Here is a 14,986-nt window from a genome sequence, read left to right as displayed (position 1 = left end):
TACAACCGCAGCTGCTGCTGCACGAGGTTCCCCTACCCATTCTCCCTAGAACCTTCCAGCTACCATCCTGCCAGACAGAAAAGGGAGAGGCAGTGAGCTCAGTTCTTTCACCTCCTAAAAGCAAATGTGAAAATCCTTCCGGGTTCTTGTGCCCATGAAGGGATTTTGAACAGAGGCCTGGTGAGGCTGTGGTCACTTTTCTGGCAACCCGGCTAAAGGTGAGACGGTGCTATAGCCTGTTATTCAGAGACACTCTGCACACCTCCGCCATGCTTGGCTCAGCAAAATGTTGCCACAGGGTAATCGTCACACACAGAAATTAATAAATAAACACAATTTCAAAAGACACAAAAATTGCATGCTCTAAAACAAGACGAGTGTTAGCCTCTTGGAGTAACCTACGGACATTAACAAGAGCACAACTAGACTAAGGTCAGTGTGGTTAGGGCCCGGACGATATCATCTACTTCAGCCTCTAGGGGACAAAAGGGACCAGAACTAAATTAAAAACTAGAACTAGCAGATGTTAACGCTATAGAAACAGGTAATGAGGTATGAAGAGGCACTTACGTGGAAGAGGGCTATCTGCATATCCCATGGATGGAACACAGACGAAAAGAAAAGACAAGAGACAGACCCAAGAAAAAAAAATAAGATGTAAAAGAAATGAATAGGATCCGCAGAACACATGGAGCTGGAAACTCAAAATTACCAAATTACTTCAAATCCAGAAAGAAGCAATTCCTGTACGAGGAAGATGAGACAGGTTTTCGACTTCTGGGAAGAGGTAAGGGGATCACTTCCCAGGCCCCCGGCTTCAGAGAGAAGAAAGCAAAGGATTCCCCCGTGTGCTTTTTAATCCCAGGAGTCAGAGAGGGCCCAGGGAGCTCCGTGACCACTGGGGGAGTCTGTGCTACAGCATCTTCTTCACCCGGATGGACTCACCATTCTCCCAGGGCAGGAACTCCAGTCTGTGGATGGATAGGACTAGACCACGGCTCACCCGGAGCCTGGCTATGTGTGCGAAGGGAGGGAAAAGTACAGCATGCCTGGTTTAAGGAAACAGGGAGTGATGGAGACAAACAGAGCTGCAACCCTGAATGGGATCAGGAAGAAGCGACTCCTGAAAGAGGCCTTGACCAGGGAGACCCCGACTGTGCTCTGGGTGTGGGAAGGGAGGAGGAGCAGGAACGTCAGAGGCCATGTTTTTCCCTTTGGCCTTGTTGGGGTTTTGCTGCTGCTCATATACCCTACAGCAGGCTCCGTTTTCCTATAACTGAGTATCTCTGCTGCATCAAAAATCCCACAACTAATTATGTCAACTGTCACTGCCTTTACTGTCTTCCTTCAGGTCACCGCATGCTTAGGGCCCTGGTGACAAAAAGCAAATCTACCCAAATCCCTCCTTACCACGCTGCCGTGATACTTCCTATTGTCTTTAAGAATATGTGTTAGTGGTTTTCCTTGCTGGCTGTTATTCTAACAAGCTGGACCAGCTGCTATGATGGTGTCACCAAGCCCTTCAAGAAAGTGAGGACAGGGGCTTCCCTGGTGGCACAGTGGTTGAGAGTCCTCCTGCCGATGCGGGGACGCGGGTTTGTGTCCCGGTCTGGGAAGATCCCACATGCCGCGGAGCGGCTGGGCCTCTGAGCCTGCGCGTCCGGAGCCTGTGCTCCGCAATGGGAGAGACCACAGCAGTGAGAGGCCCGTGTACCGCAAAAAAAAAAAAAAAAAAAAAAAGAAAGTGAGGACAAAGGGACTGGGTATCAGCCATCACCGAGGGTGAGAGAACTAGGAGGTGGGACCACCGTGAGCAGAGGGGTCTGAAAGACAAAAAGCTGTCATCTGAACAATGGATGGGCCCGCTCACAGCTCCCCCTGCCCCCAAGGGGAAGAGTCTGGGCAGCTGGCTTTACTTACGGACTGGCTGCGTCTTGAACTCGGAGGCTGCGCTGATCTCGCCCAGACCCTTGCCATTGAGGGCCGCCAGCCGGACCGCGTACATTGTCTCGGGCTTTAGGCCCACGATGGTGACGATGCCCTCCATGCTGGCTGTCATGAAAATACGAAAAGGATCACAAAGGAGGAAAAGCCTGTTGGTGAAGTGGTGTAGCTGCTATGGAAAACAGCAGGGCAGGTCTCCCCAAAATGAAACATAGCATTATCATTTGATCCAGCAATTCCACTTGTGGATATATGTGCAAAAGAACTGAAAGCAAGGACTGGAATAGGTATTTGTACACTCATATTCACAGCAGCATTGTTCACAACAGCCAAAATGTGGAAACAACCCAAGTGTCTGCTGACAGATGAATGGATAAACAGAATGCGGTCGATACATATAATGGAATATTATCTAGCTTTAAAAAGGAATGACATTCTGACACACACTACATGGATGAACCTTGAGGACACTTTGCTAAGTGAAATAAGCCAGACATAAAAGGACACATGCTGTATTATTCCACTTACATGAAGTACCTAGAAGAGTCAACTATACAGAGACTATTACTAGTCAACTATATAGAAAGTAGAATGGTGGTTTCCAGGGGCTGGGGGAAGTAGGGAATGGGGAGTTATTGTTTAATGGGTATTGAGCTTAGGATGATGAAAAAGTTCTGGAGATGGACAGTGGTGATGGTTGCACAACAACGTAAATGTATTTAATGCCACCGAACTGTACACTTAAAAATGGTTAAAATAATACATTTTATGTTAAATATATTTTACCACAATAAAAAAGTTAACTAGAAAAAAAAAAAGGCCACAGATTTCGTATGAGGTTTCAGGGCGGAAGTCAGGAAGGTAAAGGATCATTTTCTTCTAGCTCTAATCCTGATTACCCAGAAAGTCCTCCCAGCCCTCCCGAAAGCTGAAGGAATGATAGGAGCTTCCTGGCAGGATGAATGCTCAGTAAAACTGGGTTGGAAGATGTCTCTGAATTGCTATGACACCGTGTCCTAGCCCATTCCCAATTCTACCCTTATTTCCAGGATTAAAAATTTCTACAGAAACAAAACCTACTTCACTGAGTTATTCCAATTATACCCCAAAGGGAGAGCTAGACATAAATATATTCAGTCCTCAGGGAAAGATGATCCAAGCTCAGAGACTTCAAATTGCAGTCATCCAAGGGTTAGTTTTCAAATGTGTGGTTTGGAAATATATCATAGGATTGACTTCAGAGCAGACCTGTCTTGCTGGCTCTGCTTATTTGGTTGATTACAGGGCAGTCCCTGAATAGACCCAAGCAGGACTGGATGGGTGAGAGCAGAGAACCTGAAGCACATGGAACCCAAATATGCAGAGCAGGGGTGGACTGGACTCCTCTGGTTGTGCTCAGCACCTAAGCAGGGCTTCCGCTTGCATGTGGCTAAGCTGGCCTCATCTATCCTGGCACGGCCAGGAGAACCAGGTTCTGAAGTACCAGGGGGCAGAAGACCAATAACTTACATAAGATGTGACCACACCCTAAGTCTGGGGGCCGGTGATGGTGTTGCAGCATAGGAACAGCAACAGGACGGCAGGTGGTGGCACCTGGCCTCTCTCAGTATTGGGGAGTGGTGTGCACCCTACCCAAATGGGCAGTCAGGGTGCCAGCATCTGGTGAACGCAAGGGGTGAGCATGTGCCCAGAGCCATCATTCTAAAGTAAACCGGGACCCTGCAACTTACCTTCTTTGGCATCATACCACTTGGAATGCCACACTTCCTCGTCTATGGCTCTCCACTCAGCCTTGTATTTGAGGATGGGCACCCCGCCTGTGGCCTCTGGCTCATCAAATTGTACCTGTGCTGTGCTAGAATATGGTTCCACCTGGTCGATGGATGGTGATGATGGGGTGTCTGTGGAAAGGACATATATGGAGACTCAGGTGAGCCTGATTTGGCCCAGGAGGTAACTCCCAATCATGAAACACATCTCTCTCATTTCCTTCAACTCTTGGGAATCTTGTCGCCTATATCCTGTCTCCCCCTGGTCCACCTCATCATGCAATTCTTTCCCAATGTGTCCCATGTCCAGATCCTCAAAGCCCCCAGAGCTCCCAGCCTCCTGACCCTCACCCCCTCTTCTTCCCACGCTACTGTCCTCACAGAAGGTCACGAAAAGGGCCGGCAAGGGTGAGGGTGGTGCAGCCATAAGGGATGCTCACCTGCTTGGACAAGGATGAATTCCAAAGACTCCTGTCCGATGCGGTTCACTGCGGTACAGTTATAGTTTCCAAAATCATTTTCAGAGTCCGGGGTCACCTTTAGAAAGAAGGAGCTCTTGAGTTACGAGCGTCCCATGGAATGGCCCCCACCTCAGATCCTTATTTACTGAACTCAAATTAGTAGAGAATAGAATCAGTAAAGCTGCAGCCCAGCCTTAACCCAGAGAGAACAGAAAAGGGGATCATGGGAGAGGTACACTCTACCTCCCAGGCCCCAATCTAGCTGCGGGGAGAGAAAGAGGGCCAAGGCTCACTTTCTTCCTCAGCCAGTGGCTCCCCTGCTCAGGACGTATCAGAGAAGCAAGTGAGAAGATGTCAGCTGTATCTAGCAGCCTGCCCATTCTCAAGCGGTGTCTCCTCCACCCCGCCCGCTGCCCCCATGTCTCACCTCCAGGTAGCTGGCGGATGGGGTGTTGTAGATCTTGATGTTGCTGTAGTTGGAGCTTGGCAGCAGCTGACCATCTCGGAACCACGAGATTGTGGCCCCGGGGTAGGCAAACACCTCGCAGGTGATGTTCACCTGGTTGCCCTCCCAAGTGTACACAGCCACAGGGCCCTGAAGCTTGGGGGCATCTGCAAAGAGGGACAACAGCTCTCAGAAAGACTGCCACCATCGCGACCCCTCCCCCCACTCCATCTCCTGGCACCAGGAAGCTGGTCACGCCTTGAGACCGAGCTGGTCCTGGGGGACAGCAGAGATCAGGGTCACTTCCCATGAGCTGCACAGGGAGACACGCAGACTTGTAAGAAGCCGGGGGATGGCGTGAACGGGTGCCTTGGGGACACAGCTTTGAAATGGCCAGGGGCCAACCACCATGGGCCGGGCCCTGGCAGCTGTTTCCCTCTGCCATCCTGACCCTGCACGGCCCTCCCTGCCCCCTATCTTCCCACCGTTTTCCTCACATTGCACTTCGAGGTACACGGACTGGGAGTCCTGGCCGATGGTGTTGCTGGCGGTGCAGATATACTCCCCAGCGTCTGTGTACTGGATGCTCTTCAGGGTCAGGGACGACACGCGGGCATGGCTGCGCACCACCATGTGCCCGTCCAGGGTCTGCCAGGAGGGGAGGGACAGCGTCAGGCCCGGGGCTGGGTGGGGCCGGGAGACTGGGCCATCACTGTCTGCGACCAGCCTCACAGCTCTCTGCTCTCTGGGCCAATGTCTGAGTCTCGCTTTAGGTACCGACTTGCAAGGAGGCTCCGGAGAGCACTATGGGAACTTGGGTGCATCCCAAACAGAAAATGGGACTCAGTTTACCCGAGCAGCCTAGCCCATGTGCCAAGATTGGCTTGAGAAGGACAACCAAGGCCCCCAAGATGATTTGGTTGGCACATCTAAAATGGAAGCCAAAGTCTGGCCGGCAGGCGTTGCAGCTGCAACAGTCCTGCCTCGTGAGATTCTGGAAAGCCTGCGCTCCCGTCCTTTCCTTCTAGCCCCCTGCCCATCTGCCTGTTCCTTGGTGCATGCACGCATAATGAGAAATCTGAATAAAAGAAATTATACCAGAAATCCATATTTCTGCAGATGTCTTACTTTCCTGGATGCTTAAAAGTAAAATAATTTCATTGAAAAAAGTCCAACAATCTGGAGCTTAGGAGCTGTTGAGCTGGAAGTGAGGGGAACTGGGTCCCCTCTCCCGGAAGAGTGATACAGAGAATCCCAGGCAGATTTGGGATCCTGGACACTACAGTCACCATATTCTAGCCCTTGACCCTAGAATTGTCTTCCTGAGTCTCTGGAATTACAAGAGTTGGTCAAACAGGGAATAAGCATATGAGCCCTGGGCAATGGGCACTGAAATATTTCCAAGGGGTTTCCCCCCTTGACACTCTTAAGTAAACTGGTTGCTGGCCTAGGAAGAGTCTAGGCATGCGGTCTGAGTTCAGACCCTCAAGAAAGCTGGCAATCTGAAGAAGGAGTCTAGCTCCTCGTAGGCTGGGCCATGCTTTTTAAGTCCAGTGAGCCATATTCCATAGAGATAGACAGGTGAGTGCTATGCATATTGCCCATCATCCCATGAGGCTGGGTCTTTAAAGAACTAAAGAATACCTGCCTTCAGGTTCTTTTTAGCTGCTGGTTTGGAAGCCCAAAACCCAGCATTGAAATATCATATGGCAGCCAGTTTGGGGAGCTCAAAAGCAAGACACCATTGGCCTTGACAGAAGCCTCAGATCTACCACAAAAAGTCCCATCATTGGTAGAGCTAATCTGTTTCAATTATTTAAGTCCCATCACATTCACATCCAGAAGCCAGAACACAACTGCCAGCAAACAGGCAGAAGAGCCAAGCAAAACCATCACTACCTACTGCAGCGAGGGCTACCCCTCTCTGACAGGAATGCCCAGATGCCTTGGCTCTCAGCCTCCACAAGGCCTGGAAAGCTGTGAAGCTGATGGGTTGAGAAGCTGCACCCCAGAGGATGAATGGGAGTTGACACAGGCAGGTGTGGAGCACTTATCTCAAAAGTCTACAGTCGGCCTTCCCTGGTGGCGCAGTGGTTGAGAGTCTGCCTGCTGATGCAGGGGACACGGGTTCGTGCCCCGGTCCAGGAAGATCCCACATGCCGCAGAGCGGCTGGGCCCGTGAGCCATGGCCGCTGAGCCTGTGCGTCCAGGGCCTGTGCTCCTCAACGGGAGAGGCCACAGCAGTGAGAGGCCCGTGTACCGCAAAAAAAAAAAAAAAAAGGTCTACAGTCATGCGCCAAACACAATCTTGAAGCATCACCTAAACTTGTGGCTTCAGGAGTGTGAGGTCAACACTGCAAGTATCTCTGAGAGCTGACCTGACCTGCTTGTCATTCCTATATTCTCAAGACAGCAGAATGAAGGCAGAGGGGATTCATGGTTCACCCCGGCCTTTCTGGTTATCTCAGTGAGATCACAGGTTCAGCCAACAGTGATGCCAGCCAGCGACTGAACTGTAATTTTTTGTCACACACCCAGGATTTGTCCTGGGGCTGCCACCACAAACACGGAAAACTGATCAGAATCTTTCCGAAGTCAAGAGAACTTTTCCATAAGGAAGGATACAACAGCAAAAGATGCAAAGAAAGTTGTGTAGGTAAGAGAAGGACATTAACAAGTAACCACAAAGGGGGGCATGAGCAGTGTTTACTCAGACTAATCTAGAAAATGGTCAAAGAGAAGCTCAGGCAATGGTTGCATTGACAGCCTTACTTTTTTTCCCCCTTCTCTCTGGTCTCCTTGTCTAAATTTCTCTCTGGAAAATTTTCTCATTTAATGATGTCAGCAGAGCAGTAGGCAGCCTTCCATAGAGAATTTTATTTTGTGGTGGCTCAAAACAGGATTGATGATGGAATTATTTGCCAGATGCCCAGTTCTCCCTCCGAGGGGACGCAGACAGACTCCAGTGTGATTGGACTATCTCCCTCTGAAATGATTTACTCTGGCACCAGGACAAAGTCAGAGAGCACCACCTCCAAGCCATCCAGACCACACGTCATGCTGATGGTCCAGACTCGAGGAGGAAGCAGATAAACCCTGGGCATGAATGAAAAGATCACTATGGCAAGAAGACCCTGTTTTGCAAAAACGTACGAAGGGCAATTATAATTGCTCTTCTCATCAAAACATTTTTGTCTCTCTTCTTGCAGGGAAAAGTCCTAAGGCTTTCCAGAACTTACAGAATGAAATCAGCCATGACCCAAGCCTTCTTTTGAACTCATCTGGACTCATGGTCTTCATTCCTGACTGAGACAAATAGGAGGGAACGGAACTTCTGAGCCCCAGGGGGCAGAACTCACTTGAAAGTCAATTATGTCCAGAGCGAGATAACTTAAGATAAGGACACGTCTGCAAAATGGAGTGAGGTGTCTGCTTTCCTGGGAGTAAACCAATTACTTCCACTAATAATAACAATTCTCTCAACATCTCCTTAATGCTCCCTGATAAATCTCAGCTCCTCATCTGGCCCCGTCTAAATCTGAGTGATGGGGGAGATGCGCAAGGCCAAGCAGAATGAGAGGGGGAGTGGCTGATAATTAACCCTTCTTTTCTCCCTTCCCCAATCCCAACGAGCCCATGACTTTTGGGCAATAAAAACACCCAGTCTGTGACAGCACTCCTGGGGAGTGTTTACAGGAGGCAAGTGTTTTAGCGAGGGGATGCACCTAACTACAGTCCTTACGACGTGGAGGAAGGAATGATACAAAGAGAGCTTATAATGAATTAGATCTGATGACGGCAGGGTGCAGAAACTAGCATCAGTGCCTGGGGACAGGCAGTCACCTTTTAAATATTAAACAGCATTAAATATTTATAGCTATGACCTGAAGGCATGAGTTATGTGTTCTGAATAATTATCATTTCTGCAAGACTGGGGGATGGGTTTACTCAATTAAAATACAGTCTACAAGATTGCCATATTCTACATTTATAGTATTACACAATATCAAAGTTCCATCTGGAGAAAAGGCTACTTTTAAAAAAAGGAGTTATAGATTCGATTCTTGAACTTCATCTAAAACATACTGTTTTTTATTTCACTATCTCTCACTTAATCACACAAATCAGGTCAAGAATGACAGGCATGATCATCAGTAGGGTCTTGGGGATACAGCAATTACAATCTACAGATTTATATTTAGCTTCAGTTTTCAAACTAAGTCCCACATTACCCAAACTGAAGCAAGCAGTCAGAGAAATTTCAAAGGCTAAATATGCTACTGACTTAAAAAAAAAAAGAGCCATTTGTGACAAATCATTCTAATCTCATAAACTTAATGCTCTATAAAAGTAACATAGATATGTTTAGCAATTTGGGAAAACCAATGAGAGATGTCATTTGCATTGCTCTGAGATGAGATGTGATGTGGTAATTTACCAAGACCAGTCATGATAAAATTAAGTGAGCAACAAGATGAGTTGAGCTGGAAAGGTAAGGGCTGAGTGGGTTTTTAGATCATTAACTCTGTGACTTTATGATCCAAAGCCACATCAACCAGGTAAGAGTCAAAATTTTTATCATTTCAAAATGCCCGGCCTGGGAGTTGGGGCCATTTATTTCTCTAAGTATAATTACCTGGATGTGATTTTATCAGCACCAGCAAGAGAATAAGATCCAGTTTTAGGAAATAATAAGGATTTGTTCATCCACTCCCAACACAGCTTGCTTGCTCATCCTAAAGTGACACTATTGCTAAGTAATGTCTACCACTATTGACCTATTCGTTAATCTTACTAAATTAGTAATTAGTCTTAGCATGTCAGGTTATTAAACTGTAATGGTGAGTTGAACTGTAATGCTTTCAAGACTACAGACTGGCTAGTGGTCAGGTAAGCTATACCTCTTGCTTCTCTGGTCGAGTCCACGAAGCCTGTAGAGAACAAGATATAAAACACAACAAGAAAGCAGTAAAATTTTACAACATGTTGCTTTAGAGAATTGATGTATCACACTGCATTCCGTGCACATGCAGCTTCTTTTGTAATTCAGAACTTTTTCCAAGGCCCACTGTCAACGGTGTGTTTACTACCCAATTTAATTTAGGATTTAGCTTATGTTCAGCTTTCTTCCCCAACTTATGCACATGAAGATGTATAACTCAAAGGTAAAGGCTTTCCTAATCTTTAGAAGACGTACATATGGATACCAGCAGATATATTAGACTGCTCCTGTTCCAAAACATCTTGAATATTCCTCGTAATATTAGGTGATACTACTAGTTCTAACCACACAATCTAGAGATATTTCTAGAGTAGGTTTCCTCCTTTGGATTTTATTGGACAGCTTATCACCAATATACTATTTTGTGCTCATGCATTTTGTAACTCTTTGCATGCATTCTATTAAAAATCAAATTTTTATTTTAAAAAAAGGAACAAAGAAAGGAGCAGAAGGGTACATTAGGAATGAGAAGTATGCCCTTAAGACAGGAAGCTTTGAGGATACTACACTCTGAGTGCTATGGTACGTTCCAGTTGGTTCCTAAAGGCAGAGGGACGCCCAGATGACACGCAGGCTTAAGCGTTCACCACCTTCATCAAAGATGGCATTCACAAAGGGGGTTCAGGTATTTTCCTACCCACATCAAGACTTTTATTTATCCAGCACTGGGGAATCTACTATGCTTACAGTTTTTCTGATTTCATGCTGGGAGTCAAAACTATCATACATGCATTATTCTTTTTATTAGATGGCATGACTGCCTGATTGTCCCTCACGTTCAGATGGAAGAAGAATAGAAACGACGCCAGAGACACAGTTAATGCAATCCCGGGAATGCAAATGAGTTAGCAGACATTCAGTAAGAGTCCACTAAATGCAAGGAGCTTTTGTGAGACATGAGGATGGAGATGTTGAATTATGTCACATGATATTAGCATGAAGAAGAAAGTGAGAACAGAGGAACACGCATAGACCAAAGGAACAGTGGGCCAACATGTCAAATGTGGTTGCCATTTCCACATCACTTAGAAGCTTGTCTGCCACATGCCAGGGCTGCACGAATCAAGACAATTTTCAGGGGCCCTATCATATGGAGTTGTTTGTTTTTCAGATACGATTCTTCCTGTGTCTCTCCTAACTTACTGTGGTTTTGTGGCTTTTAGAATAAGTAGGTGCTAGTAACACAATGCTTATAGTAGCCTGACCTTCTACCTGTGTGCCTGGTAGGATAATAGGATATATCTTGACCCTGATCATTTGATGAAGGCATGTAGCCCACTTTAAGACAACCTGATATGCAAATATACATACTTAAAACCTAAACTAGTATATGATTAGCAGTGCTCCCAAAACTGTTAGTTCCAGCTTCTTTTAATATTTGCATGTTTTATGATCTTACACACAAGTCTGTAGGAGTATGTATACAAATTAAAGTGAAGTGAAGTGATAGACACGTATCCTAAGTATTCCCTGTTATACTTCTGCCCACATCCTGGATAAACTAGACTCCAGCTGCTCAATGCAGGCACCTTTCCCAATGTTGAAGAGTGAGCACCTGTTTACACTGAATGAGGAATTCTCCCTGGTGAAAAGAAACTTCAGTTTCTAGGGAATCCAGAATTTCAAAAGGTTTCTCTTTTTTTGTAGGATACTCTGTCTACTCAGAATTCAAGGTTCATGAAATGCCTTTCACTTATTTCTATCTCTTCTGATCTCAACTCTTTGCCCCTCTCCTTCTCCTTAGACATTAAGGCTTCACAAGCCTTTCTTTCCCAGTCTCTTCAAAGGCACTGATACATTCAAATGAGCACACACTGGACTTGTTCTGCCAGGGAGAGAGTATGTAAATTACCATCCAGGGCTCTCACTCAATATGTAAATGGTACCTGGAATTTGGCACCGCTCACTGTGGGTCTTTAAAATACCTGGCAATTTAAAAAATGAGCCTCGATAGGATGGGTAATAAAATGATGTGGATGCACAAACTTTCTTTGTATCTGCAGTTACCACAATGACCTCCATACACATCGATCAAACTGACCCATTACAATATTCAAATTTTTTTGGTCAACAGACTAGTGACCACTAAGAAATGGATTAACTTTCAGACAGATGATCTCCTCTAATGATCTCAGTGACCGAAACTTAGCCTAGCTATTATCATGTGTTGAGTGAAACCAACTCAACTAGCTGAAGCCGAACGGACTGATTATAATCAATCTTAAATGAGTGACTAGACTAAACCTAGAGACATTGTCAAAGACAGAGTGTTACTTTTGGGCTCAGTGTAGTGGTGTTTGCTTTTCTTCCCTTCTTTTTTAAATGAAGAACATCAGTATTCCATTAGAAAGTCACCACAATCCTGTGAGTGAAAGCCTTTTCTCCCTTTTCCTCCTAAAAAGGATTAACACTAGATTCAACTAAGCAGTGAAGCAAAAGACCAAGCTGCTTTCATCAGCTTCTGTTGTCACTAACTTTATTAAAGGAAGCATTGAGCCTTCCATGAAAGTCATCAGAATCATAGGAGAGCACCAAGGCATTATGTGCTTCACCTTCTGAGCCACTCACCCCAGGGAATCACTGGTGGCATTCTAAGGGCTCTGTACTTGACCATGTTCCAGTCAACATTTTTATCAGTGACTTGGACAAAGATATTTCAAAGAAGCATTCATACAAGGTTGGAAGCAACAGCTAATAGAGATGCTAGATGGCAGTTGCATGGGGAAGGCTGAATTGCCTGCCCTTGGGTCTTGTGCTTAGAACTGGGGTCACCATTGACTGCTATACCCCATTACTTTTAACAAACATAGATAAAACAGGGGGGACCTCCATTGGTTGAAATGCCCTGGACCCAAAGAATCTAAGGACAGTTCTGATGAAAGCCAGTCCTGACTGGTCAGAAAGATGGACTAAAATAGTCGTTCTCAAGCCAAGGAATGTTTCTGTATGTGACACTTTTGGTAACGACAATGATTAGAGTTCGTTACTAGCATTTAAAGGGAAGGCACCAGGGATGTTCAATATCTTGCAATGCACAGGACAGTCCCAGTGAAGAGAGAGTCTTCCCAAACTGTCATTTGTGGCCCCCACTGAGAAATACTGGGTTGCAACAAACAAAACAATTTTTAATAGAAATAAATATAAAATTCTACATTATTGGTTAAGCAATCAATTGCATAAGGGCAGGAGAGGGGATATGTGGCTTAAGTGCAGTTCATGCCAAGAAGAACTGGGCATTTTAGTTGATCACAAGCTCAACAGGAGACAACAGAGTGAGGAAACTGCTAACGGGTTAACGTGATGTTGACAGCATTTCAGTGTCCAGACCAAGGGAGCAATGAGCCAGGGAGTCTGCATTAGCTATACTGGGCACCACAAAGTTATAGGGGACACTAGGGAAGTGAAGCTCTCTAGTACAGGACAACTAGACAGGTGAAGGGTGTGGAAACCGTAAGATAAGAGCAGCAGTGAAAATAACCGGATGGGTTACAGGACGGAAGGCTGAGTAAAGGAAAACTGGAGAGCTAGTTAATGGCTCTCACACAAAGGACTGAGTTATAGGGGCTGGAAGGCTGAGAAGTGGCAGGGGCACCTAAGCAGGGCCTCTTGACCATCAGTGTTGGCCACCTGACTGCAAAGAACCGACACTGTCACCCTTCAAGCAGGGGCTGAGTGAATTTTTGGCAGTGAGACTAGAGGACCTCCAAAGGACCATTCCTTCCAACCTTCTATGATTCTGGCAGGTTATGTGATCTACTTTCTGAGGAGGCTTCTTTCCCTTCCCAGGAGAAACAGTTGGCTATTCTTACTGCTCAGCGCATAGTCTTGACTTTAAAAAGAAAACTGTTTTCTTCCCCTCCTATAATTCTGTGACTCTAATAATCTTGATACCTAATTATCAATATGTATAATGCAACTTCAGCTGGAGGAGAAAACGAGGAGCAACTGCCAAAGTAAAAGTGAAATTTACTATCTGGAGACCACCTGACTCACGAATAGGCCATCTCTGTTTCCCAGTATAAGATGGCTATCATGCCTCTTTGATGTCAATAGGTAATGAACAGTAATAGCAATTTTTCTACACAGCATTTCGTTTAGGCAAATATGCTGATCTGGGGTCACATCACTGGCCAATTTGGAAGGCTTGTTCTAACATTGATTCATTCATGTTGCAGTAATGTCACCTGAAGGCGGTCCACAGTAAAAGAAAGCGCAACACAACCTATGTGGCTGGGCTTAAATAATTATCTCAGATTGAGACTAATGATCTACACTGATAATTGAACTATGCAAAGCCTACTTGGCTTGAGATGGTCTCTGCTAGACACCCTTGGTTTTAATATTTAGGAAGTATGAGTGTGTATTAATACCTGTTTTTTTGTTCTTATTCTATAAAAATTAAATCACAGATACAAGCCAGAAGTGCCCACCTATTAAAGGACCTGAGGTAGGCACAAATCTTAATAACTCTTCTGGTCTAGCTTGACCGTTGAGCTACTCCTAGGAAAGATATAGAATTTAAAACCATCATTCATCTGGGGTCGATGTTATTTCTGTCCTTCCCTCTAGCTCAAAGATATACACTGGGTCATTCTGGACAAATCTACTCTCAAGCCTGATGTAGAAAAATCTGCCAGGTGGCAGCCCTGTGGTTTAAGCCTTGAAATGTACATTCAATCCACGTAACACACACGATGGGAGCTAAAATCTGAGCTGAGGGTTTAATTCCAATGTTGATAAAGTATCCAAGTAAACTCTACATTACTTAATTCAGTTGGTTTTCACAATATCAAACAGCATATGCAAGTTTCAAAAATACTTAGCAGTTCCTCAATTGAGTTTTTGTTAGGTTGAATTCAACTCTGGAGGTAAAACTTGCAAAAATTAATGGGTTTTTTTGGAACAGCAATTTCTGTTCCTCTTGATTTAGTTTTGTTTTCTATTAGTAGGAGAGAAATCAGTTCTTCAAATGCAAATCCCAAATTTGGCTCTGAAATTTCACACTATCCCTTTTTAGCTTTATTTAAGTATACCCTCTCTAGGGATTTCCTTTAGGCAGGCAGAAGAGTGAAGATCTATCTTTTGTGACATTCTAGTCAATCAGCAATCCATTATAAATGTTCTTTAAGGCTAAGGCCATTACTCCTTGAATAGGTGACAAAGCTCTGGCCAACTAAAATGAAGCCCATTACTACAGGATATATGAGATGAGATTGGAGAAGTGCCATAAGAAGGTTTAAGTTGCTTTAAAACCAAGCTTCTTCCTCCCCCTGTCTTTTGGCCCACTCAACAGCAAAAGGCTGCCTGATGTGGGGTTCCCTCAATTTTTATAGACTGTTAATAATAAAGACAGCTTTTCCAGTGG

At 45.3% G+C, this 14,986-nt stretch overlaps 1 protein-coding gene across 4 annotated transcripts in view; it reads right to left on the bottom strand.

The window, feature by feature from the left end:
• Window positions 1–14,986, bottom strand: part of NCAM1 (neural cell adhesion molecule 1) — a 327,998-nt gene that overhangs the window by 36,072 nt on the left and 276,940 nt on the right. For all 4 annotated transcript variants that reach the window (XM_060105673.1, XM_060105674.1, XM_060105675.1 and 1 more), the window contains exons 9-13: window positions 5,117–5,267; window positions 4,602–4,786; window positions 4,154–4,250; window positions 3,675–3,845; window positions 1,921–2,052 (exon numbers count right to left, since the gene is read on the bottom strand). In XM_060105673.1, coding sequence (XP_059961656.1) covers window positions 1,921–2,052; window positions 3,675–3,845; window positions 4,154–4,250; window positions 4,602–4,786; window positions 5,117–5,267 — 736 coding nt within the window. The remainder of the gene's footprint in view (window positions 1–1,920; window positions 2,053–3,674; window positions 3,846–4,153; window positions 4,251–4,601; window positions 4,787–5,116; window positions 5,268–14,986) is intronic.

The sequence above is a fragment of the Mesoplodon densirostris genome, chromosome 7 (assembly GCF_025265405.1).
Source record: "Mesoplodon densirostris isolate mMesDen1 chromosome 7, mMesDen1 primary haplotype, whole genome shotgun sequence".
Lineage (NCBI taxonomy): Eukaryota > Metazoa > Chordata > Mammalia > Artiodactyla > Ziphiidae > Mesoplodon > Mesoplodon densirostris.
Note: the sequence above shows the minus strand (reverse complement) of the source record. Positions and strands in the feature narration are given on the sequence as shown.